This window comes from Neopelma chrysocephalum, unplaced genomic scaffold (assembly GCF_003984885.1).
Source record: "Neopelma chrysocephalum unplaced genomic scaffold, ASM398488v2 Primary Assembly neopelma1_59, whole genome shotgun sequence".
Taxonomy (NCBI): domain Eukaryota; kingdom Metazoa; phylum Chordata; class Aves; order Passeriformes; family Pipridae; genus Neopelma; species Neopelma chrysocephalum.
The window spans coordinates 12564199-12590458 of record NW_020897714.1 but is presented as its reverse complement, the minus strand read 5'-3'; the positions used below and the strand labels follow the sequence as shown (position 1 = coordinate 12590458).

The window sequence follows — 26260 nt, the reverse complement described above, 5'->3', positions numbered from 1 at the left end:
ACGGCCCGCGGCCACCCCGACCCGCCCGGCGCACGCCGCCCCCGCGGGCCGCGGCGCAACGAGGGGCGGAGAGACCCGGGCCCAGCCCGCGCCGGGTCGCCCCGCGCCCACCTCAAACACCACTTCTTCGTCGAACTCCGGTGTCATCCTTGCCCGCCATGCCACCCCCTCCCCGCGGGCACGCTGGGAAACCGAGTCCGCCGCGCCGCCAGCCGCCCCGCCCTGCCGAGAGCTGCCTGGCGCAGGGACGAACTACAGCTCCCGGAAGGCACGGCGGGAGCCGCCTACGGGCGGTGCTGATTGGTGGTCGGGGCGGGGGCGGGCGGGGCGCGGCCCGGCAGGGGGCGCCGCTGGGCGGTGGTGGCGCGGCTGGCGCTGGCTGAGCCGGAGCCGCGGGGCGGGATGAGGCAGCGCCACAGCGGAGGGGGAGCTGCTCCTGCTCCTGTTGCGGCTCCGGCTGGGTGGCGGCGCGGGGAAACAATGGGCTCCTTCTCCTCGGCCCTCAGAGGGGCCGTAGCGTAAGGGATGAAGGGGAGCGCGGCGCGGCGCTTGGGGAGTACCATGAGCTCCGCTGGTGAGTGTCCTGGGAAACTCCGGAGAGCGGCGGTTCCCGCCCGGCCGGCGGCGGGTCCGTGTGTCCCTGCCTGCGGAAAGCGTCGCGTCGCTCGCCCCGCGGCAGCGGGGACGGGACGGGATGGGGGGATGAGAGGGTTGCGCCACGGGACAGGAGCCGGAGCCGCCGGCGTTCCCTGTCCCGGCAGCGCCGGGCGCTGCGCCCCCGGCTCGCTCCGGGGGAGGCGGGTGGAGAGCGAACGGAGAGCTGGGGGGCGAACCCTCGCACTCGCTCCCGGAGGGGAGGAATAGCCCTTCCCGGCCGGGGGGACAACCCTTCCCGGGGGATCAGCCCGCAACCCTCGGCACGTCCTGCCGCGGCGGCCGGGGCTCCGCTCCCCGCCCCGCGTGTCCGGAGCGGGCACCCCGCGTGGGGCTGAGCTGGCGGCGGGGGGAGCCTGGTGGGGGCCGGGTGTTCCGGCAGGAGAGCCAGCACCGGGGCTAGGACTGTAGCTCCGTCTGACTCCGCGGAGCTGCAAAAGTTTGTCAGCTGCAGCTTTGCTTCGGGGATGTACCTGCCTTGGCCGGGCTCTTGCAAGCTGGAGCCCCACGGGGGTACGGGAATGCGTTCGCTTCTGGCCTTTCCAGCTGCTGGTTGGAACTGACCTGATTCAGTGCTTTCCTTACCTTTCCTCCCCCGTTTCTTGACTGCTGCCAATTTAATGACTAAAAAAGCTTCGAGGCAAATTCTTGGTTTAAAACAAGAGCTCCCCGTGTTTAAGGGAATTGCTCGTATTTTTATTTGCTTGCACGGTAGTGTGCTGTTAATACTTCTATTCACCCATCTGTTAGATTAATAGATTCCTTTCTTATCTGCTTGAAGACGAGAATAAGAGTAGTTTCTGCATGGAAAATATGTGGTGAAAATTATGATGTACTGCGTGGAAACACAACTAATTGCAGGGTAAACCTGAAGAAAAAAAAACTAAAGAAAAAGCAATAAGCAGACATCAGGCAGACACATCAACCTGGTTCTCAATGTTTACCTCTCAAGTATGTCAAATTGTTATTGTCTCCAACATTAATTAAGTTATCTGGGCTCTCATAATTATTCAGAATTTACTGGAAAATAAAGCAATTTAATGCATCTTTCTGCTTCACTTAGTATAATCTCATTTTTAATATATAGGATAGATTTTGTTTAGATTTCAAAAAGCATGTAATAAGGCAGGATATCTCAACTGCTGCACTGTAGGTTCCCGTTGTTTGGTAATGCCGCTGGTAGTGCAGCTCACCCTTGGTCTTTTAAGAGTTAAACAGCTGTGCAAATAAAAGATAAGTGTTAGGGGATGCTCAAGAGCTTAGAGCTGGGCTGTTAAAATTTGATACGGTAGTAAGTTTCAGAAAGTCGGGCAGATTTTCAAGCACTGATCTCAGGACCTCTAGAGCTTAGCTAGTGTGACCGAGTCTCTCTGTTGTGGTGTATGTTGTGGTGGTGTTTGTGGGGAAGGTAAGGAGAAAGGGGTTTTGTTGAGCAAAATCTCTTAGAAAGCAAAAGAGAAAGGGATGCTGAGGAATATCAGTAAGAAGAAAGTGGAACAATATCATGAAAAGTGTGAATTTTAGCAAGGAATTTGAAGGGGAAGGCATAAAGAGAATCCTAGTGGGTGGGAAGAAGAGGAATACTGAAGGGGGATGAAGGGCCGAGTATTGAAGAGGGGGTGGAGAGTATTTTGTGTGTGTGATGGATTATGTGAAGATGAAAAAACAAATGGGGAACAGGTGAAACAAGATCAAAGATTCACGATCCTGCTGGCAGTATCGTGACAGCTTTTGACATTTCAGTAAAGAAGCTCACAGGTATGAGCAGGGTATGAAAAGGCTGAGGACTGACAGAGGATTGTTCTGAAGGTTTACTGTCCAAGCTCGCTGGGCCCTGGCAGATGAACTTTAGGATTAAAGGGTGGGTTCAGTTCTGTGCACACTGCGTCTCACCTAAAAAATCCATTGCGCAGGCTCGAAGGCCTTACCCACATTTTCAAAGCCCTGTAGCGACATCTTTTACAAATGCAGTCACACAAAGATCAAAAAACAAAGGCATATACACCTGCCTCCAAAGGTGTACCCAAATTAACTCTAGCATGCTGGAACATCAGAACCATGCTCGATTCTGCGGATAGCGGACGTCCTGAGCATAGTTCTGCCCTAATTGCCTACTCAAATCTTCATTTGCAAAGCCTAGCCATGATGGTTCTGAAGGTTTAATACCCCTCTCTTGGTATTGCTGCTGAACTTAGTGCCTGAAATATATAGACATGCTTTATACAGCTATTGCTCACAAAAAATCTTACCAACTCCTGTTTTTTAATTTCTGTCCTGTGATCTATAGGATTTATTTCCTACATTGAAATTATTTAATTGTGAATTCACTTGTTACTCTGGTTTGTGCTGCATAAACCAAACACTGCTTCTGTCCATGGACAAAAGTTGCAGAAGGCCTGAGATTGATAACCCAGCCTTAACCTTGCTCCAGCTTACCTTTTGCCTTTCTGAATAATGCAGTGCACATTCAGTTTCTTGCTGTGTATCTTTTCTTTTTCCTCTACAAATTTCTTTCAGATCACACTCCAGAGCTGGATGTAATTCAGTGATAGGTGAAGGAGTACTGCCACAGCTATTGCTTTCATGTTTTAAAATGTGTATGTAAATCTAGACTTGTTGGAACTAAGGAAATGTAGCACTTATTTAAAATACTTTTACTTAAAGATTATTTTATTGTAGTGATCGACCTGTATATTGGTTTCAGTCTTCATTTATAGCTATTCTCCTGTCATTGCTTTCTCGTGTCCTGCATATTCTATATATACAATGTCAATGAATGTACGTTTACTCATTTTCTGCCTGAAACTATTATGCTGTCTTCAAGTATGTTCTTTACCTTTAAAAGGAAAAAACAAAAGCTCAGGGTTATGAGTTTGACATTTATTATTTCTTGCTGAAGAAACAGTCCTTATATGTGATCTGTACAGCTTATTTAATGTGGGCAGAATGTATAGCTTAGGCTTGAAATTGGATTTGACAACAACAATGAGAAAAATGTAGTGTATGTTAATGTCAGAAATGTAGTTCAAATGGAAAAAACATAACAAGAACAGAATAAACAAAATCAACATGACTTTTCCAATCGAACTTCATTGCTTTCAAGGATTGAAAAAAATGAGGCCTCCAGGGTTTAATGTCCCTTTAACCCTCAGATATGTCAAGTCTTGTTAGAGTTACTCAACTCTGTCTCCACTTGGGATCTGAAAAGGTTGTTTATTCATCTCTTGTCCTTACTCTAAAGTTATCTCTGACTTTCTTGTTCTATTTCAATAAGTCAATGAACAATCTGAGATTTTGAAATTGATGTTTTCCTTTTGCAGTTTATTTAGTATGTTTTCTACAGCTGTAGTGGCTTGGAAATGATAGTTTTCCCTTGTATTTTACAAACTACATGTGTTATCTTCCAGGATGTCATGACTCATTCCTTTTTTTGTTTTTTGAGCATTATGGCACCTGAGAAAATCAGGCCCTCTCTATAATGAAAAAATAAATATACATTTGCAGGAAATAAATTAACGATCTCACAATACTTTTTGAAGTGTTTACCTAATGAAACTTTCTTTCTGTAACTGAAAGCAAAGTAATTAAACTGAAAAGCCTTGTAACAAGTCATTAAAATTCAGGCTGCTGGAGAACGGGAGTTTTAAAATACTGTTTCTCTGTGCAGTGCATTAAATGCTATTGCAATAACGTCTCGGTGTATCCCAAACATATAGCAGTAATTACCTCTCCTCCTACATGCTCTTTAGAAGCCAAATTGGCTTTCTTGTCTGTGAGTTGTAGTGTTTTATGCCAGTAGTCTCAGGGTCAGTAAGTTGGCTGTTGGAGCAAGCTCTTCCTTCATGTAAGAAAAAAACCAACACATCAATTCCTTGGCACGTTACCTTCTGGGCATTGTATTATTTTCGTATGTAGCCTACAGATGTGATGTCCTATCTCTGAGAATACAGTATGCATATGTAAACAAGGTGCCATGAGAAAGCCAATATGTACATTTGCCTTATGCCAGCTGCTGAGTGCTAACTGTTTCAAGCTCTTTTCTTTTCCTAGTACCTGTGCAATAGATATGTGAAGTAGTATGTGAAATAGATGTCAAGTTGTAGGTCAAAAGGAATAAACTGCCTTATTTACTGTGTGATAAGAGTATACATATGGCCACCTTCTATAAAGTAGCTAATTTGTTAAATTCGCACCTTTCCTTACCCCATAGTAACTTGATTGTGTACCTGTACCCTAAGCTTAGGTTCAGCTGCTGTCAAAATCTAGTGTCACACTGATTCGTTATTTTACTGGTTTTCTACTGTTTCGTGATTCAGAAAGGATATTGCTTTGGGGTGGGTTGCAGGATCATGCCCGGTGTACTTCTTGGGTGACTCAAGATAGTACCATAGGGCACCCTGAATACCAGGAGAGGGGCCTCTGTTCCCATGGAGCATTGCAAGGAAAGGAATATCAAGTTATGTTATCATGACAGTGTCCAGAACCACTTGTCCCTGTTTCTTGGACAGATACAGGTGAACATGACTTGTTCTTGCTCTTTTATTATTCCCAAATATAGATTTTGCTAACATAATCTCAAAAGTATGGTCATAAATATAACATGGGAAAAATATTCCTTTAGCAATAGTAGGGTTTATTTTAAAAGAGGTAGTGCTATTTGATTTTTTTGCCTCAGTTCAACTTCATATATCATCTTTACTCCCTATTCCTGTGCCGAGCAGGCAAGATAAAAAGACGTAAAAATTTGAGGTGAAGAATTTAAAGCTGTGCAATAATAATGCTTAAGATTGTACTGTCTTATTGGCTTTCCTGGTTGTTCATGATAGTGCATAAGAGAAGACACACAAGCGTTTTTGTTTTTAAGTGAGGTCCTCAGCTGTCAAATCCTATAATCTGAAGAACAGAAATGGACAATTTAAGGCCAAAGGATTGAGAGCAGAAGTTGCTTCAGGGTGTTTGCATCCTCCTCTAAAACAAATCAAAGGAAGAGCAGGAACACTTGCCAGTCAAGCAATATCAAGTATCTGTTGCAGAGGAGCTCAGCAGGATGAGAATGGGTGTTGCTTTTTCCTCAGCATGCTGGAGGACATAATTCACCAGAGGGGCAAATGTCTATTTTCTGTACTGTGACCTAAAGTCAGAGTACATGCATTGACCTGCATAGGTGGTTCTAATGGCTATTTATTGTTAGAAAAATAATGCCCTTTTAAATCCACTTTTTTAAGGGTGTTGGGAGTTGGTATTTTTAAGCTCCTTTTTTTTTTTCTTCAGCACTGAGTGTGGTGTTGGCTGTTCCTAGATGAGTAGCAGATTTCCTGTTGGTGATGAGAGCATTGCTAGTCACTTTATTTATGGGTTTCTTCCTTTGCTTAGTCAAGCAAGTCAGAGGATATCTCTTCACAGTTTCTCTGGCTCCTAAACATTTAATCTGTTTATGAAAATTAAATTTTGTATTTCTGCTCTTACATTTGGGTTTACTACTGGTATTCCTGGATGCAGGGATTCTCTCTGAGGAACGGGTGAGGATTGGAGGGGGGAGAGGTTAGTGATTCTCTACTTTCCTGAGAAGGACAAGCCAGCAAATCCAATGTCCAAGGGAAAGTTTCCTCTGAAACTTCTACACATATCAGAAAGTGAGTTTAGGTTGAGTGTAAGTGCTTGTGGCTCCTCCACAACCCTGTAGTTGATTACCCTTCAGGTTTCATAATGATTTTAGAACTTTGTTCCAAGTTTGAACTTGTCAAACTTCACTGGTCAGCTGTGGGAACTCATCAGGTCTTTTAGCCATCTGTTATCAAAAATCTTTCACATAAGTATATATTCTGTTATCATCTTACTTCTTAAATTCTTGGTTGAATTAAGCTGGATGAGCTTTCTTAGGATTTGAGGCATAATTTTTAGACCTTGGATACTTCCGTAGTTATTTCTGAGATTGCCAGAAGGTGACATAGCATGTCAAGAACAGTCTGGCAGGTGCTATGTGCAGAAATATTTTTGGCTCCCTTCATCTTTTTATATTTTTCAGAAGATTATTTACTGCTTAGCTGCAGACCTGCATGGAGCTCTCATAAAATAACTATCTACATTGATTTTCAAATTCTCTTCAATTTTTACTCTCTTAAGCATATCCAGCCATCTCTGTTCTTAGGTGAACCATTCCATAGGCACCAGGAAAAAGCCCACTGACCAAACAACTCACCACTCCATGCATTTGCTGTATAATGTTTCCATGATTATATTTATTGTTTTTCACCAAAGAGGCTTGCTTATGCTTACCATTTAAAAAAACTCATTCTCATATGACTTCTAGTCATTCCTTACACCTATATATATAGAGTTGCCTCCTACTTAGTTTTCTTTCTATTCTGGGTGAGAAATTGTCCCTTTTAAAACACTGTGTTATGTAGAACTGGTTTTTTTATCCACGCATGGCAAATTAAATTAGTTTATAATCAACTGAACTTTAATTCTTGATTTCTAATAGAAATCTACTACACTTTAACCCTTGCCAAGCTGCTGTAATTTTTTTTCTAAGTAGTTCATCACTTGTATTTTTCAGAAACTCAAAGATGTTTTGTTGAGGAAAACTACTGGTATGCATCCCCTTCTTGGAGTCTTTTCTCTCACGTCATTTTTATGTTTGAAAGGGCTCTTCATCACATTCCTTTCTGATTGAGTGGTTGACTGCAGATCTGTATTGATACCGAGACTGTAATGTGCCTGTTAATACATTGAGCCATATCTACTCTAGATGAAATGTGCAATCACTTTAAAGCAGACAGTGGTGTCTTTATTATACCACACAATTTGCTGGTCTCTTCTGTCTGTCCCAATGCTTTTTAACATTGAAGTAATTTCAGGAATTCAAATAGGCTTCGGAAATCGTATTGAATTGTACTTATTATCAGAAGTGAATTTTTCTTGCTCTGTTCATTATCCAGGTTTCTGCCATTGGCATATGAACAATGGGTTTGTTTTCTTCACATTCCTTTATATTTTCATGTTTTAGTTGTAAGTCTTATATTCAGGTAGTGGTGTCATGTCATAACTTCTGAGTGTCCTCCATAATAAATCCTAGTTGAGAGCCCTGCAGAGTGAGTTAGTTTGGTTACTATCCAAAATGTTAGGCAGTCCCACTATTGAGTGAAACTTACAAGATTTATGGACCTCAGTTTGCAGAGCGGGACAAATAATCCACAGGATATCACTTACCTAGCCAGTGTTTAATCTCCTGAGTCTTCAATCTGTTCCTCTCACATCAGGAAGGATTCCAAATCAAGCTGTCTCTTTCCTGTGTTCAGGGAGCTTTAATAGCTTAATAAATATTACTGAACGTGGCCCAGGTCTACTGCTGCGTTCTGTTCTGTGACAAACTGAGCATCCCTTCCTTGTTTTTTACTGCCATCACTTCATTCTCCAACTGAATAGGCAGTTGCCTTGTCTGAAAGTGAGTGTACAGTTCTCTTCTGCTGTTTGAGATCAGTGTTTACCCGTCAAAAGTGTTAATTTTTTTTTCCCCCTAGCAAATTGTTGACTCCTCTCTCTGTGGGAAACCTGTCTTTACGTGGGAAGCAGAAGGTAGTAGAGCCTCGGCAGTGGCTGGTAGTTGGGTCACTGTTGTCAGTGGCCATAGGGAGCTGTACCTTTGGAAAGAAATTCTGGGCTCCCTCTTGCAAAATCTCTCAAATGTTTTCTCTGCCATCAGGTTTACCTTTTTGCTAATATAATGGCATCAAGGACAGCTGTTCTGAGTGTAAGCAAAGTCAGTCTGGATACCATCTAATGATTAATGTTCTAGAAAAACATGGGTTTCCTGTTTCTATAGTAGAGACATTGTTTCTGGCTGCCTGCTGGCTTACTGTTTGGGAAATACTTGCAATTGAGGGCATCTGCCTTGTTTTGTTGTGTTTTTTTTTTAAATCATTTGGATTGCTTAAAACAAAACAAAAAACCTCACAAAACAAACTGCAACCAGAAAAGGACCCAGCCTGAAACTTTGAAGCTTGATTCTCATATTTTTAGGCTAGAGATTAGGATACAGTTGCACATCTGTAATAATAATAATAATAATAATAATAATAATGGTGATAAAACACAACCAAACACCAAACCCACAGTTGAAAGGGAGTAATAAATCAATGGCTTACCCTATCTCTTTGCATGTGAAACATTAACTAGTGTGTTTTCTTAAGGGTTTTATTTAACATATGTATCACTTCCTGAAAGTATACCAAAATATTATTCAAAACAAAGGTAATAAGTACAGAGGTAATACATAAACAGCATGAGAAACTCATTTACTTTATAAATCAATTTGCATATATTAAAAAAATCACTGAAAGCGCTTAGAAATCTGAAATTATTCCAGCATGTGGAAATGAATTGGTCATAAATAATCTCCTGCAATATTAATATGTTTCAGACATACCTTAAAAAAGGCAACCACAAAACAAACAAACAAAAAAATCTCCAAACCACTCAAAACAAACAACAGGATCAAACATCCACAATATACAAGTTCCTCATGAGCTCCTTTTCCTGCTGTATGCTCTCCTCAGGGTTTGTCATCTTGTGCTGTCCAGTGGGTGGTAAGTCATAGCAGTGGTGACTGCTTCTAGGTCAGACAGTAACATGTTGGGAAGAGTAGTTTTATAAGTGGCATAGAAATAGCGTTTTACAATAGAGAAGTAGTGACTTGCTACAAATTACTGCATTAACTTCGCACCACAGACTCATTTCACTGAACTGCTGGTAATGATGTGCCAGTTTTGCAACTGGTAGAGTAATCCACCTCAATATTGTTTAAAGAGAAGAGGAAGGGAAAGAGGAATTTTAGGTTACACATTTCCAGAGGTGGTGGGGGAAGGGACAAAACTGCCCTGGTAGTTAGCCTAGCTGTCCCATTATCTTCATGGCTTATTATACGTGTGGCACTTAATATACTTACACTGTTTAAAAATGGTATTATAATAGTTCAAACTGCAAAACCAGGCTAATCTGCTCTGTTTTTATTAGCATCATACTTTAGCATCTGAGCAAGGACATAATATTAAGTTAAACTATTTGTCAACAAAAACTTACCTTTGAAGACTTTTCCTACCACTCTTTGTTGTGCCTATTCAAACAAAGAAAGGTAACTAGTAAAAAAGTGGTGTTAGAGAAGGGAGGTATGCTTTTAAGAGGAAAAATGTATTCATACGCACACTGAGATCTTGTAGATCACAAGTTAATATTACAAAACTTCCAATAATACTGCAGTGCAGGTGAAGTTGTTTTGTAGGCAGTGGTGACTAAAGTCTTTGTTTTCCATTTTTCCTAGAAATTAAGAAGCCACCAGTGGCCCCCAAACCAAAATTTGTGGTAGGACACAAGGCAACACCTCCACCTGTTGCACCGAAGCCTGATGTTGTACATTCTGGTGTGATACAAGCAGCAAGGAAAACCAAGCCAACAATTGCACCAAAACCAAAGGTTCTCAAGAGCTCATCCATTCCTGAAGTTAAACCTCCATCATCTACACGAAAAAGCACAAAAAGCTTTGAGGAGCACAGGGAAGATTCTTCTCAAACACTAGACCACTTGAACTATAAAAATGAAAGCTTGGAAGGGAGCACTGGCAACACAACATATATTCTACCTGTGTCATCTTGCAAATTTGAATGCCTTCATAAACTTGAAAGTGGAGAGAAAACCTGTAAAACTCAGATCATTCTTGAGCACTTTGAAAACTTAGAGAACATCAAAGCTGTAGAAAGAAATGCACCATCTCTGGGCGATAGTCACAATGAAAAACTGGGAAATAGAAGTCAGGTGGTTTTGAAAGCCAGCATTTCGGAAGAGAAGCTTAAGGATGTCCTAACTCATGGTGTATTTCCTAACAGCAGTCCTGTGAGGCATAGGCATACAGACAAACTTGACAAAGGGGATGGTAGCAGTTCCAAGAACGTTTTTAAAATAGAGTTTATGGAACTTGTACAGTCTTCGTCATCTTCTGAGGTAGCTAAAGGGAAGCAACAAAATACTGATAGTAAGATCATTGCTGATGAGTTTCAGATGTCTGAAGTTTGTCCTAGTTTGACTGAAAATAACCACAGTTGTTATTGCCCATTGGACCAGGAAATCTTAGAAAATGAAAATTTAAGTAGCAATAGTATGTTTTCAGGTGAAGTAGGGATGAAAGCAGGTGCTAATAAAGCTTCCCCTGAAACATCTTCACTCTTGAGCTCAAAAGTGCTTCCTATCCCTAAGCCAAGAAAGCCACGTGCTGCATGTCTGGTCCGTCAGGATGGCATGGACACCACAGGAGAAGGAACAAAGGAACCATCTAATTCAGAGAAAGATTCCTATGGGCTTGTGGACCAAAGCTTTAAAAACCCAGCAAAAATTAATGTCCTTGGTCAAAGTGTTTGTTATAACAATAATACAGAAGTGCTTCATCCTGAAGAATGTGAGATAACTCAAAGCAATGCAGACAAAATGCATCATGTGAAGGAATCTGCTGTGGAAGATTCAGCTTCACAAAATCTTTTGCCTCAGTTGTTACACAAAAGTTCTGATTTAGTGGGAATTGTTGAATGCTCTTTAGATACAGACCATAAGTTAGTTAACTCAATGGATGAGGTAACAGATGACAGCAGTATGCCAGGTGCTGTGGACAAAAGGACTAACTTTGTCAGGTCTGATACTTTGTCCATGAGTTTGCCAAAGCAGCTCAAATTGAGTTGCAGTCAGCACTCATCTGTTTCCAACAGCCTCCATGTTTCCCCACAAAACTTGGAAAATAAAGAAGTTAAAATAAAGGATGAGAATTCTCCAAAAGTTGTTCCTAAGAAACCACAGAGGCACAGTCTTCCAGCTGCTGGCCTTCTGAAAAAAGCTGCCTCAGCAGAGCTTGTGGACAAAAGTTCCTACACCTCCAGTGAGAACAAATCAAACAGTGTTCTGGAAGGATCTCACTTCACACATCCACGAGCCAAGGAGCAAGGTGCACTGTCATCCTGTGATATACCCAAACGTTCTGAGAAACCTGTTTGGAAGTTACCTCATCCTATTCTTCCATTTCCAGGAAATTCTGAATCATTAAAAACTGCTAACGTTGCTAACAGCTTCAACCACTTCACTGTTGTGACAAAGCCTAGGGCCAAGTCTCTCTCTGCTGTGGACATGGACAGGACAGACAAACCCTGCAAAGACCATCAGAAGAAAAGTAGCTTGAAAAAGTTTCTGAACATGAAACTATCAGTTTGCTTAATGAAAAGTGACTTCCAAAAATTTCTGTCTAAAGGCAGCCAGTCAGTGGATAGTGCTATTGCCAACCTTTCCACTGGGGACGGTTATGGAAGTGGTAACAACAGGAATATAGTGTCTGTAGGCAGTGAAAGGAAAGCTAAATCTACCAAGGCGCATTCTGTAGAAATAAGTAGTCCAGCGCTACAGAAGAAGAGGCAGAGAAACAGGAGTCAACCTGAGATGCGCAATAACCAAAGACTGGAGTCTTTAGATAGACATGTACTTTTGGGGGAGAATTTGGCACAAATGCGTTTGAATTCCGTAAGCAGCACTTGTGCTCCAGAGTATGAGAATGTGCGTCACTATGAGGAAATACCTGAGTATGAGAACTTGCCTTTTGCTATGGGTGCTAGGAGAAATCTCTGTTTTGAATGGCAGAACTCCAGCAGCGTGGAAGACCAGAGCACTGGCTTCTATGAGGCTGAGGAACTTAGCGAAGCTACAAACAGGCGTTGGAGACTTGACAGGTAAAACAAAAAGCAAAGGGGAGTTAAACAGCTCCATTGTAACTCTGTTGGTTGTAAATATGGTTAAATGATGACTTGGGAGGCTGTACCCCTTTCATTAAATATCAGCAGGACAGTTGTTGCTGTATATCTTTCTGTATACTTTTGTTGTTTTGAAAACTGCTTGCACTTGACAAAGAGTCAAGAGGAAAGGTAAGCTAATTATTCCTCATATGTTCCTCAAAATTTGGGAAACTTACTTATGTGCTTTTTCAGATTTAATTAAAGCAAATCAGATACAGTCATGTATTCATATCCAAGAATACTTCAATGGGAAGGAATGAACCTTACTAGTCTCAGGATGAACTGAAATAAGCGTCCATAGAGTGCATAGTTGCTAGGTTTATAGGGAGAATGAATATATTTTTAGATCAGTTGATAGAGCTGGGAAAAGCAGACAAGCTTTTGGGTATGTAAATTCTTCATCAGGTCTTGAAAGCTTTTTTGGGCATAAAAGAAGCTACTGCTTCTTCCTGAATATAGTGAGCCTTCTGTATCTGTCTGCTCCCAGCAAAGGTGGTAGTGAAGCACGATTTCTGTGTGACTCACACAGGGTATTAGTGTGATGGAGTTTGGTAAGTCTGCAGGTTGCTGCTGTGCTTCTTTGTCTCAGGAGGTGGTAGAGACCTCCAGAGATAATACCAACAGATTTAAAAAGGGATTGGACAAATTCATAAATATGAGGGAACGTCCTCCTGTTACACCAGGGGAAGTTTAGATTGGATATTAGGAAAAATTCCTTCACTGAAAGGGTGGTCAGGCATTGGAACAGGATGCCCAGGAAAGTGGTGGAATCGGTGTCTCTGGAAGTGTTCAAGAAACATCTAGATGTGGCACTCAGAGACATGGTTTAGCGGTGAACATGGCAGTGCTGGGTTAATGGTTGGACTTAATGATCTTTGATGTCTTTTCCAACCTTAATGATTGTGTGATTCTATGTCCAAAATGGGTGCTAAATGGAATAGGCAGGAACAGATCTTTTAATATTTGTATTCCCGTGACTGTGGATTTTGGGAAGAGGAATGAGCCACAGAGAGTGGCTGGGCTTGTATGTTCTTCCTAAATGGCATCACTTAGTTTGTCCATCAGTGTGATAGCAGGTGAAGTGTTGTTTTGACTCGATATGGTATCATTCAATTTTTTAACTTCAGCCAATCAGTTTGTCTTAGAGATCCTAAAAATTTGTCTCAAAGCAACGGTACGGATTTGAATGAAATACATGGCCTATATATTTCAAAGTCCTCAGTAAACTTCTTTACACTGTGCATAATGACAGGAATAAATGAACCAGCTTAATACAGTCACACTTAACTTCATTTTGTCACTGAGAGTTACTACGCTTTGTTTCATTTTGGATGTGTGTATAGCAAACAGATGCCTCAAAGAATCTGGGACTTGGTCATTCTTTAGGGGAGCATGTTCTCTTATATAGGAAGAGACAAATATATTAAGGGGCATCCCATGTTAATAATTGTTTTTAGAGTTAATATTATCAACATGGGACTGTTTGATGGAAAGCATGAAGCCTTATCATGGAAAGTAGGATTTCAGGTTATGGGCTCCCCATTGGTATATTTATTTGTGTGATTGTTCCGTATTTTTCTTGTTTACAGCAGGGTATTTCTTGGTTTTGTCTTTGGTATACTTTAAATTCCTGACTGAATGTATGCTTTTTGTTTAAATCCAATATTTGGATATCTTTCAGGGATTTTGATTATGCTCTCTTGGAATTCGCTTGATTTGGTGTACCTAGGAAGGGTGAGACTAAATTTAAATAAGGATGTATTTTATGTGTTTATGTGATCTATTTTGCTTTATGTTATGTGGTTCTGAATCCAGGTGAGAATAACTGTCTTTGCTTTAGGAAAAGGATAGTTTTGCTGTATGAAGCATGGTAGATGTGAGATTGCAGTTGCTCCTTTAGTGAAATTCCATAGTTTTCTTACCTGGCTGAGTGTGTGAGATTTATAGTTATTCCTTCGCCACAAAAACTTTCCCCAGTACCAGTGGTGATATGAGGATTTAAGTGATCTCCCTGCCGCATCTGAACCTGCTGCTCCATAAGCTGGATATTCTTGGCACAACTGGGTTTGTGTTGTCTTTTTCTTTAAAAAGCATACATAGAAAACCATAACCAGCGCCATTTAGGTGTTTATTTTAAACTAAATTACATAGTTGGAAATTACCTTAGGAAATAATTAATGTATGCAGTTACTTCAGTAGATCTTAGGGAACAAAGAAATCCTTAGGGAAAACGGGGGACACAAGGATACAGTGGTCTCCAGACCTGAATCAGCTGCTGCTGGAAGAGCAGGGACTAGTATTCATTTTGGCTCTACCCTGGGGGGTGTAAGGGTCTTCGCCCAAACACAACCAGGCAAGCAGCTTCTCCAGTTTTCCCATCCATTGTTATCTCAAATCCTTTGAAGCTTCTTTATCAAAGTTGTCTTACCCTTTCTGCATAGTTCTGTAAGAGCCTTTTATCATTTCCTGGACCAGGTAAATGTTAGAGAAACAGTGCTGCTGTTATTGAAATAATTGCTGCTCGCATTTTCCCCAGCCTGTCAGAACACGCACTTAGCTCTTTTTCATAGATCATGGCACATAAAATTCCTGTAATGCACTGCTAATGGGGATCTCAAAGCAAATTATGTTATGATTAAAGCCAATGCACGAGATTGTTCTTCTGAGAAATTCAGACCAATTGCTTGCGCTTCTAGTCATAATAGCACATAGTCAAGATATTAAGTCTGAATGCCAGGCTTGCCATTACCAGAAGAGTTCAGTGGTGTCTTTACCTCATGTTACATTTCTTTCTGGAGGAAGAAATGAAGTTTTCATAATGTACCCAGTGTTTTTGTGGTTACTAAGAAATTTCCTCATGATCCCATTCTCATGAAACCAGTATGCTTTAATGGAGAATGGTAATGGCTTCTGACACTCTTACCTGAACTTCATATGTCTTATTTAATTCAGATATGTTTTGTTTGCTTGGGCCTTCCCGCAGAAGTTTAAATGCAAATGGCAGGCCTGGGTAGTTAATGGTAAGTATCAGTTTTTACTTACCACTTGATTTCTGAGTTATTTGATGTCAGCCTCCTTTCTACTGGAGATGGGCTTGGCTTTGAAAGGAAGAGAGCCCAGGGTCCTGATATGTTGTGTGAACCACCGAGGTGGGACAGGCACTGCTGACGGGAGACAGATGGGTTTAGTTTGTTAAGTAGTTCAGGAGAATATTCTCAAAGTAAGTAATGACAGTACCTTGTGAGCGGGTAATCCATGTTTTGTTTCCACTACAGAAGAAGAAAGTCTTTTGAAATGTTTTTTAAAGATGGTTTATTTTGCCCTAGTCTACCTGTTTGACTGAAAATTTAAAATGGAAAATTTATGTGAATGTGTTACTATGAGGACTCTTTAAACAAAGGGAGTGAAGACTAGATGCTATGGGATAGAAAAAGTACTGGTAAATGTAAAAGAGGTTTTAGATATCACTGTGCAGTCACAGATAACAACCTGGAAGGCAGCTCTTTGGGTTTGGTGTATTTTGTGGTTTTTGGTTTGGTTTTGGTTTGTGTTTTGGTTTGGTTTTTTTGTTTTTAGAAAAGAATAGTTCGGGCATGAAAAGTGAGGTGAAAAGTCAGTGATGCTGGTACCGCCACAATTCATTTTAGTGTTGTCAGAGACCAGTAGTTGTAATGGTTCTGCTTTGAGGTAACACCATTCTTTTAAAACTTCCTAATGAAAGAAAAATATTTATGCATTACTCTATTCATAATATTTATGGTTATTCTATTTTTAGTGACAAACTTTTTATTGAAGAGGACAGCAAAATATTCCTTACAAACTAAAAGTAACACTTAATGTACATTTGTCCAGCAATCTAAAGATGCAAAGGAACAATGAATGTGCCTTAGAACATCTGTCATGCTGCAGAAAACAGAAACTTAAACATTTTTTGATCTTGTGGCCTTCCTTTTGGTATTTGTTACATTGTTCTAGGCAAGAGAATTGTATTTCAGGTTGAGTGAGTCTGCTCCTTCACCTTTCCGGGAATAGCATGCTGTATTTACTGGCTACTCTTAACAGTGTTCCTTCAAGATGTTGCAAATGTTGTTAATTGGTTTTGACAAAATTTATAGCTGTGTCGTATTTCTGGCTAGAATTTTTCTTTGGAAAGGGTGAGGGAGGGAGGAGTACCATGTAACAACAATCCTTTAAAATCTTAATGGTGGTATAATTGAATATTACTTCTTATTTTCCCCATACCTGCTGATTTAGAATAATCCATTGGTTTTCCAGAAATGAGCATCTCAGTGCAAAATGTAAGTTTGGTTTTCCATACTAAATTCTGCTTTGGTGACTGAGTCCCCAGAGGTCAATTAAGTGTCCATGAAAGCCTTCCTGGAATGTTGCGTTTCATATTGAAAACTGTGGTTAAGCACTTTGCTTTGATACATATTCCTCTTTGATATACTGAACTTTGTTAGGGTTGAGACATGCTTCTGATGAGCAGTATTGCACCAGATGAATGTGGTGTTGTTTAGGGATTGGCTGTGTTTAGGAAGGGGTTTTTTTGCAATTGCAAAATTTCCATTCAGAAACACTAAATTAATAAAATACTGCAGGGTCTAAATAGCATTTAGAAAGAATGTTCAAACACTTGTGCTGAGATTTGAATGCACAAAATACATTTTAGGTATTGGAGGTGTTATACATTAAAAACCACTTTTTACTGAATTTTATTGAAGAATGTCATTTCCTGATAAGTAGAGGCCAAGTATGTGGATTTTTTTTTTTTTTACTTTCATCTGTTTCCTAAAGATTATAATGGATTAGTTTCTGATCTGAGGAAGGTAGGTTCCTTCTCCTGCATCAGCTCTGCAGTCTTGTCCTATCTTCAACATCCCCTGTACTTCTAGCTGGCTTCTGCCACCCTTAATTGTACATAAAATTCTTTCTTTGCAATTGTCCATCAGGTTTTAGTGGAATAGCTTTGATAATAGGCTGTTTGGGTTTCCCATCAGGCTTCATTATCTTTGGTCATGTGTTATCACTGGCTTTCTTTTTGTGTTCTGCTTCCTTGAGCCTGCTTTTTTCTTCTCCCCTCCCTACCTCCCTTTCTCACGTATGTTGTGCAGCTGGTAGGCTTCTGCCAGCTCTGAGGGCTTGTCAGTAAAGAGTGAGTCAGATGGCTCAGATCTCCGCTTCCTGTCCCCCGCGAGGCTGAATGCAGAGCCTCTCTGGCAGTCCCGGAGCTGGGAACGGACAAAGGAATTCCTGGCTATTGGATATAAGGAATAAGCCATTTTGCTGACTTCTCATGTTTTGTTTTTACAGACTATGAGGAAACAACTTCTGTAATTGTTATGTGCGTCTAATTAGAGTCCAAATCAGTGAGACAAATCAGTGTTGGTGAGAAGTGGTAGTAGTACAGTTACTTGGGAATATCGATCTTTGACAAAAGGACCTTGGGAAGGAATTTGGTGCATGCAGGTGCTGGGAACCTTGTGTCTAGAATTGCTCTATTATGTAGTGTCAAGTTAATTATTTTATACTACTAGGGTACCACGTAGAAACTACATGAAAGACTTGCAGTGATTTTTTTCCTCAGGAAAGCATATGGGCTGTTTTGGGGTTTCTTTTCTTTCCTTCCAAGAAACTTTATGCAAATCAGTGTCTTCATGGTCTGCTTTTCTAGTAAGAGAAGTTTTCCTTAGTGTTGGGGTGGCTTTTGGTTATACAGCTTTACAGTTTAATCTGTTATACAACCTGAAATAAAATGCATATACTATAAGAAGAACATATGCACTCTGAAAGAATACTCAAATCTTCTAAAGCAAGCTGGTAGAACTATGCTAACATCCTTCCCCCCCTTTTTAAATTTTTTTAAAAATCAGAATAAATAGGAACTTTCTTGTTTTAATAGAATCTTTGCACATTCTCACGCAAATATGTTTTTTGAGATGTGCTGATTTAATCTGTTTTGACAGTGGGAGAGATTCTGAGGTCTGATCCTCTCCATCTTTAATGAGGGAGAGAAAGGAGTTGGAGAACTGCATTTTTCCAATACTGTTATTCTAGTATGCAATCCAGTCATGAAAAGATTTAAAATGAAAACAGTTGTGAAGATCTCCAAGATTGTCATGAAAGAGAATTTTTGTCATTGGTGTTTGTTTCATCCCTCTTTTCAAGGGCTCCCTGTTGATTTTGGTAAAAGAAAGAGGTGGGCGAAGTAGGCTGACACAGCCAGAGCACATAGGGAAACTTCTGACAGAGTTGGAGGTGCAATAATGAAAGTCTTGTAATTTATCAGGTGATGTTACAAGTGCTCCATAAAAATAGATGTGATTTAAGTGCTTGACATTTTCTTTTTACTGCATGTAGTTAGGGCTGGGTGTGCTTGTGCGTATGAGAAGGGAGTAAGATGGTCGTGGCAGTGATGAGGCGGGCACTGCCAGCATGTGCTGCCCGGCTGCTGGGTGAATCCCTCTCACTCTCTGAAAGGTTTGGCGGCCACTTTGGTCGTAGTCTTATGCAGTCTAGACAATTACATCACATTAACCTTGAAGCACATGCAGTCCATATGCATTAAAAGAGCCATTTTGAGGGTAAACCATGCTATCCTGTGTTTCCTACTGAAGAAATGCTCACCACAGATGGCAAAAGTGTCCTAACTGTTGTTCCCATCGTTCCCCCTGGTACAATACAAGGATGTCCTCGTCCTTCCTCCCAGTGACGTTTGCTCAACTCAACATGTCAGCTCTTGCCTTCAGCTGGAGGGTGGCTTAGTGTGATGTGGGGGAGCGTGAAGTAAGGAAAGCAGCACATAAAGCCGCTGCATCCTTTAGCCTGCTTCTGAACCCCCTGTGTATGGTAACAGGAACTCGATGTCACGCTCTTTCATAATCTCCAACTCTTTATCATTTTCTTTCCTCTTTTATTCCATGTTTGTGTTTTTCCTAATTTTGGCATTCTTCATCTGTATTTCCTTTTCCGTAAGATGGGGAAGGAAGCTAAGTTAACACTGCGTATTTGTCACTGGTGTTGGCCTTTCTCCCCCACCTCCAACATGTGCTCTCTGTCTCTATTTGCCAATCGTGGTATAAATTAACAAAATGTAATTCCAGAGAGTACCTCAGATGTAGAATGGAGAGTCAAATGTGACATGAGAATTGATGAACGACCCATTTATATGTTCCACAGCAGCCTTTTCCTGTGGGTTATTTTCAGCGTTTGCTCAGGAAATGTGTTTGTGAAGCTTTATGGTGTGGTGATATTCCAACTGCATTCTAATGTAATAGTAGATGGAAAAAAGATTTTTGGGTGGCACAAAATAAGTGTTGAAAGTAAGCAATCAAAATATTAACTTTGGTTTTTATATAGAAATATGCCCCATTTATGCAACATTTATGTTTGATATAAAGACAGTCAACAAATGTTAAAGACAAGTTAACAAATAGATGTACAAAAATGTGCAGCTATGTTGTTTCAGTGCGCTAGACAGAATCTAGGTTAAGCAATGTTGATTTTATATTAGATGATAGAATCCAGTAAGTTTCATTTAGAAATATTAAGTTTATACAAGTTTTAATTTTTCTTTACAATATCTTCACGCTTATGGAAAACTGCTCTGCTCAAGCAGAAGTGGGCTAAAGAAGTCTTAAAGATGCATGTGAATAAATAAAAGTTTTTACCAAACTTGCTATTTTGATAGCTACTACCTGAGCCTTGTGGCTCAGTGATTTCAACTGCATGGAGTTCTTCTTCTAATCAGTGCAAAAAGTTAGAGGAAAAAAGAGCACAAGTCAATCTTAGCAGCTCAGTTATTCTCTACACCTAGTCTGTGTTGATCTGAACGAAACTATTTCATCTTCTGTTTTCTGACGTACTACTTAGGAAGCTGCATCAGCTCCTCTCCATACAGATAGTTGTGTGATGTTAGTGAACAGACTTATTTATGCATGGAATGTAATGGTAGCCCTGGCAAAGTAAAGTCAATTTTGTTTGAATTGGATGTTCATAGGAAGCTTTGTTCTTACTTAGTATAAGTTTTCTCTTTCTTATTTGAAATGTTTGGTTTGAGATTTTATCACATTTTATTTATAGTTTTCCAGAAATCTATTTAGTGTGTGCTGGAGTTGTGTTGTGGTTTTTCTTTTTTGTGTGACTGGAAAGCAGAGTGTTCTTTTTCTTCTGATTCTTCTGTCCTTCCCCATTAGGGACTGTTTTGTGAACTGAGAGAAGTTAGAACAGCAGGTCTTGAATGTAAATGGGTGCCATATTTTGTTGGTCCTGTTTTATATTGGTTTTGCCAGGAGTTCTTTCCAAAGGTGTTGGTCCGTGAGCATTGCAGCTCTCCCTATGAAACAAGAATTAATGATAAGGGAAGGCAAAATGGTGTAAATTCTGCTGTACATTTCTGTAAGGGGATAATCTGAGAGCTGTTTGCAGCTTTTTTAAACCATGCTTTCTAAAATTGTGCTGTGAAGTATGCTCATGAATAAATTCTCTTTACCTATTCTGTGAGACAGGTGAACCCTCACAGTTTTTGATGGTGACAGGAGGAACCAATGCAGGGACTGCTTCCCTTGTACAAGCCTCCAGGCAAGGGTTAAATCTCTGGGTTTTCCCCCAGTATTTCAATTTCCAGTACCAATGTTCAAGACTGTCCCCTTGTATCCTCTTGGGTTATATTCTGCTACATTGACATCACCTCCTTTTGGCACCTCTGTTGGGATAGGTAAAATAAGGTCTAGGCTGCAGTTCATTCTCATTTACTGCTTAGTGGTCCAGTATACCTGAAGAAGAAATGAAAAACAGGGGGACATGAAAGGACATGAAGGGACAATAAGGGAGATATTTTTTTAGATCTAATGATAGACAGTCATTGCTGTTCAGAGAATCTGAAGTTCAAATGATAGGTGAATATGTGATGGGTTACACTACAGATGCATCTGGAGTGATATAAAGTTCATCTTTATGCTTTCTAGACTGGTTTGTGAAAGAAAATGTGCTGATGTTGGCTTCTTCAGGATGGTCATGGAGCTGAGGTATTGCAACAAATGTAACTCATGCAAAAAGTACAATAATTGATGCCTTTATTAATCTTGCTGATCACTAATCTTGTTATATATTTTCTTAAAACTTCCATAGGAGCTCACTAGTGATCCCGGGTAGTATTCATTATTATTTGCAATCTGAGTATCTGTCTGCTTGTCGCAATGGCAGCTGTGCCATGCTGTTTGGGAACTGAGCTGTTCCACTATGGGCACCAGTTTTCTTGGAGATGTTTAAACTGAGACTCTTTCTCTCTCTTTTTTTTTTTTTAATGTGGCTTTGCTGTGATGAATGTGGAAACATCTGAAGCATGCATGTGTGTTTATGTTGAACTTTCCAAAGATCTAAGGAATTGTCAACAAACGGTCTCATTGAAGATGGCTCCTGTGATCATGGGAGGCTGCCTGTGGTGAGAGACATCCTCGGGTGCCTCTGAAGCTCGTGTTTGCAAATCACAGCTATATAAGGAGATAATCTGAGAACTGTTTGCACCTTTTTTAAACTGTGCTTTTTCAAATTGTGCCATTACAGTATGTGTATGACTATATTGATCATAGTGTGCCCGAAGTAGGGTGACTGACAGAATGAATTGCTTAATAAATTTTATACCATTTTTTTAAAGTGTGAAACACATATAACAAATGCCTTGATTTTTGGCATAGAATGTGAGTCAGATTTTTTTTTTCTTCTTGTTGAGGAAAGAAATAATTGCTGTCTTGGCCTGAGGATAACAAATGCTAAACTTAATGCTGCTGGTGGCAAATGCAGGGATAACTTGGTTCCAGCAAGTCAGGTGTTGCAGTTAGCAACGTGCTCAGCCAAGTATAGAAGGAGCTGCCAGTGGCATGATCTAACAGGCTAAATGTGGTGGCAACTCTTAACAGTGTTTGTGATATCCTCCTTGCCCAGAAATCCCAGGTGTGAGCAGTGAGCACCAGATGTAAAGACTGGGACAAAGAGAGTAGTTCTTGGTATTTCTCCCTGCAGGAGCAAACTCCTGGCATTCCCACTTGTCCTCTCAACAGCTAGTCCATTACCTGGGAGGCAGCAGACAGCTTTCAAAGTGCAAGCAGCTCTGAACCAAAATCCATTTCAAATAGGTTGTCTTGAGCTTTTCTTTTGATAGTGTATCACTGTCATGAAGCATCCTGGCTTCCTATAAAAAAAGTAGATGCTAATGCATGCATACATTAGTGTGATATTGTTTAAAATAATTTTGTTTAAATTCTTGAAGTCTTAAAATTGCAATTTGAATAAAAAAGAGCCCGGAGTGCACAAAATATTTTCAATTTGAGTTGCTCAGCTGGATGCTGGTTGTTTCTGTTTCCTAACTGTGATACTTGAGGACTGTTTATGTTGGTAATTGAATCCTTTAAGTTCTCTAACCAGTCTGGAAACAATATAGCACAACAGTTATAGCTGATGCAAATAATCATGGATTCATAGGTCTAGTTTGTTTGCCTCTTGTTTTGTGGTGCTTTTTATTTTAAAGGCTGTTGTAGAGCTCTGTTTCATTCCTTGCCATGTCCCCTATGGAAGGATTGCTTGCAGACAGAACTAATGAATCTCACAGGTGTGATCTGTTCAGGCAGTCTTAAAATATATGAATAAAAGGAAGATCAAAATTAATTGTCATATTCCTTACCATCAGACTAATAAAAATTCCTGGTTTGTTGCCTTTTTTCTTATTAGTCATAATAATATGAAGAACTAACTGATTGAACAACTCAATATGAGAACTTACTAATTGAACAACGCATTGAGTTGTTGTACTGCAGAAGAACTAATGGCATAATGTTAATGCTGTTGTGTAAAATCATATTTGAGAGGGTACCTTGCTATCTTGCTCTCTTGCTGTGAAAAAGCACCATTTTTGGCAGAGAGGTTGAAGCCCAAGCAACTTGGCTGCAACAAGGCAACCAGTGTCCAGTGCTGGCAGCCAAGTCAGCACTGTGAGAGCCGCAGCAGTACCCTCCAGCCTTTCTCACACTATCCACAGCATGTAGAGAAGAGGGATGTGATCTCAGCTTCAGCTTTTTTCATCTGTGCATGGGTCATTAAACCAGAGAGGTGACTGATGCTGTAGGAATAACTCAGATAAGTAAACCCCCTGATCTAGGCTGCATTTCATCCTCATTTGCTACTTAAAGGTCCCATATGCCTGAAGAAGAAATGAAAAGCAGGGGGACATGAAGAGGACAATAAGGGAGATATTTTTTTAGATCTAATGATAGACAGTCATTGCTGTTCAGAGAATCTGAAGTTCAAATGATAGGTGAATATATGATGGGTTACTCTACAGATGCATCTGGAGTGATATGAAGTTCATCTTTATGCTTTCTGGACTGGTTTGTGAAAGGAAATGTGCTGATTTTGGCTTCTTCAGGATAGTTGTGGAGCTGAGGTATTGCAGCAAATGTAACTCATGCAAAAAGTACAATAATTGATGCCTTTATTAATCTTGCTGATCACTAATCTTGTTATGTATTTTCTTAAAACTTCCATAGGAGCTCACTAGTGATCTTGATTGGTATTCCTTATTATCTTTGTGCTTTGCCAAGTATGCTTGCTTTCTAGAACTAATTTTCTTTTTTCCAAAAACCTGCAGTAATTAAATATTAGAGACATTGGACTGTCTTTAAAAAGAATTATTAAATAAAACTAACATAAAGTTCACTAAACAAAATTAAGCAATTATTAACCAAGCAATAATTTCACTTTTCCTTTGGGTTTCCAGGAGCATCTCCTATTGTCTTGAGCACCCAAATCAGGAAATTGCTTCCTAAATTGTTTTGGGATATTAACTTGAGTTTTATCTTTGCAGCCCTTCCTTGAAAGAGAGATTTTGAATTTAGATAGCACCAAACAGAAAAGATGCCATAGAAAAATTTTTTTCTTAAAGTCTTTTATCCTTGGATTTTCCCAGAAACGTACAACTGGGATTCATTGAGGGAATTAGTCAGTGGAGCATGCTGCCTTACCTACAGCTGTTAAAAGTATGAGGTTCTATAAAAATGTAACAGTGTTATCAGCTACTGCCTCCCCAGGGAGTCAGAGCGCTTTCAGGTCTTGAAAAACCAGCAACTGAATATGCCTTAATTAGTGAATTACAGGGACTGGTGATATTAAAAACTGAAAATGGATATACATGAATATTTGTTGTTGCCTCTCTAGGGGAAAGTGAGGTGCAAGCAGCTGTGGAAAGATTGTGAAATGCTCTAATAATACAAAAAGGATTTGAGATTAAATGTTATAATAAGCCAGGCCTTTTGGCTCTCTGATGATCTGGTGTGTATTTTTTAGTTCAGTAGGAACTCCAGTTTCTGCAATTTTGCCTGTATGTTGAAGGCTTTCTTTAACAATAGACAAACAAACAAACAGAAACCCCCACAAAACCCCCACAATGAAGGGGGGGTTAGATAAGGAAGGATAAAGCAGAGTATAATGGTTACTCCTTTTAAAGCAACAAAAGGATGAGAAATGAAGAGTTTAGCAATGTGTTGTGTACAAGGTTCTGTTCATTCAGCATTCCTACATATTTTTATTACTTACTGAAAGTAGAGAAAAGATCTAAAAATAATGAAGATCACAAGGAAATGTGTGTAAAGCAGCAACATGGATTAATCTATTTTAACTAATACTTTGGAGCTGTGGAAACTTGCTTTTTAGTAGTTATGGTGATGCTAACAATTGGAGTAATTCCAATATACAGTAAAATACTTACTGTTGGGGCATTCCGTGGCAGAGAATCTTTCTGAATTGTCTCAGTCAAGCTTAAAATACTATTTGCCTTCTAAAGGAATTACAAACTGAGACTGAAATGTTAATTGTGACTTCAGGCTATGGTGCCCTATGCAGGGTCTAAATCAACAGTGTCTGAAAGTGAAGCCTCAGGTGTATTTGAAGCTTCTATAATAATACAAATAAGCTAGTCTGAACTGGTCTTAGTCATCTTTTGAAGACAATAGGTAGTTTTTACACTGATTAGGATTTATTTTTCTGGCAGTAATAGCTTGATGACATTTCTTAACTCTTGACAGTTTATCTTGCTGAACGCCTTACTAGGACCAGCATGTTTTATTTCATTTATAATTTACTATTGCAGTGGGAAAATACAGCACAATATATATGCATCATCCCATAAACTGCTCATTCTGAGGCAAACTAATGATTCCTTCATTTTACATGTCAAATAAAAAAGCCCCACATCTATATTTAGATAACTTGCTCATGAGATACGGCAAGATATTCTTACTCAATGCACAGCACGGTGAGTTGGCAGGGATGGTGTTTCACATGACTGATAATGCAGAAGTTTCTCTTGGTATTGCTGTGGATAGGACAAAGAATCATGATGAAGAGGAAACAAGATAGAGATAGGTCACAGTATCCCCAAAATTCCTATCAGGAGAGCCACTTAAAATAAGCGTTACTGCATGGTTGTGGTATTTTGGAAAAGAGGAATTCATATGTGTTAGAAAATATTCTGTTTATTTAAAGATTTACTACTATTTCCAGAGACATTTGAAGGCCACAAGGCATTTCACTATATCCAGAGATAAGTTTAAGAGAACTGTACATACACTTACGTTAAAGATGACTTCAGAGGTAAAAGTACAGAAAAGAGTAATCAGTAAATATAAAACTGCTTTCTGTTTCACCAGAAAAGCCATAGCATTTACAAGGAAAGGTTAAGGCAAAAGGTATGAGGAGAATCATGTGTTCTGCAGCACGTGGCTGATAAATGCAAGTCA

The 26260-nt window shown here is 40.0% G+C and overlaps 2 protein-coding genes across 6 annotated transcripts in view; one reads left to right on the top strand and one right to left on the bottom strand.

Moving 5' to 3' along the window:
* The window catches only part of VEZT (vezatin, adherens junctions transmembrane protein), a 59836-nt gene extending 59620 nt beyond the window's left edge, over positions 1 to 216 (bottom strand). For all 4 annotated transcript variants that reach the window (XM_027679905.1, XM_027679907.1, XM_027679910.1 and 1 more), the window contains exon 1: positions 112 to 216. In XM_027679905.1, the coding sequence (XP_027535706.1) occupies positions 112 to 147 (36 nt within the window). In that variant the 5' untranslated portion in view covers positions 148 to 216. The remainder of the gene's footprint in view (positions 1 to 111) is intronic.
* A 190-nt stretch (positions 217 to 406) lies between these two features.
* FGD6 (FYVE, RhoGEF and PH domain containing 6) overlaps positions 407 to 26260 on the top strand; it is a 79957-nt gene continuing 54103 nt past the window's right edge. For both annotated transcript variants that reach the window (XR_003533674.1, XM_027679904.1), the window contains exons 1-2: positions 407 to 574; positions 9974 to 12410. Coding sequence is in view for 1 of the 2 variants with exons in the window: in XM_027679904.1 (XP_027535705.1) it covers positions 526 to 574; positions 9974 to 12410 (2486 nt within the window). In the remaining variant the exon portion in view is untranslated. The remainder of the gene's footprint in view (positions 575 to 9973; positions 12411 to 26260) is intronic.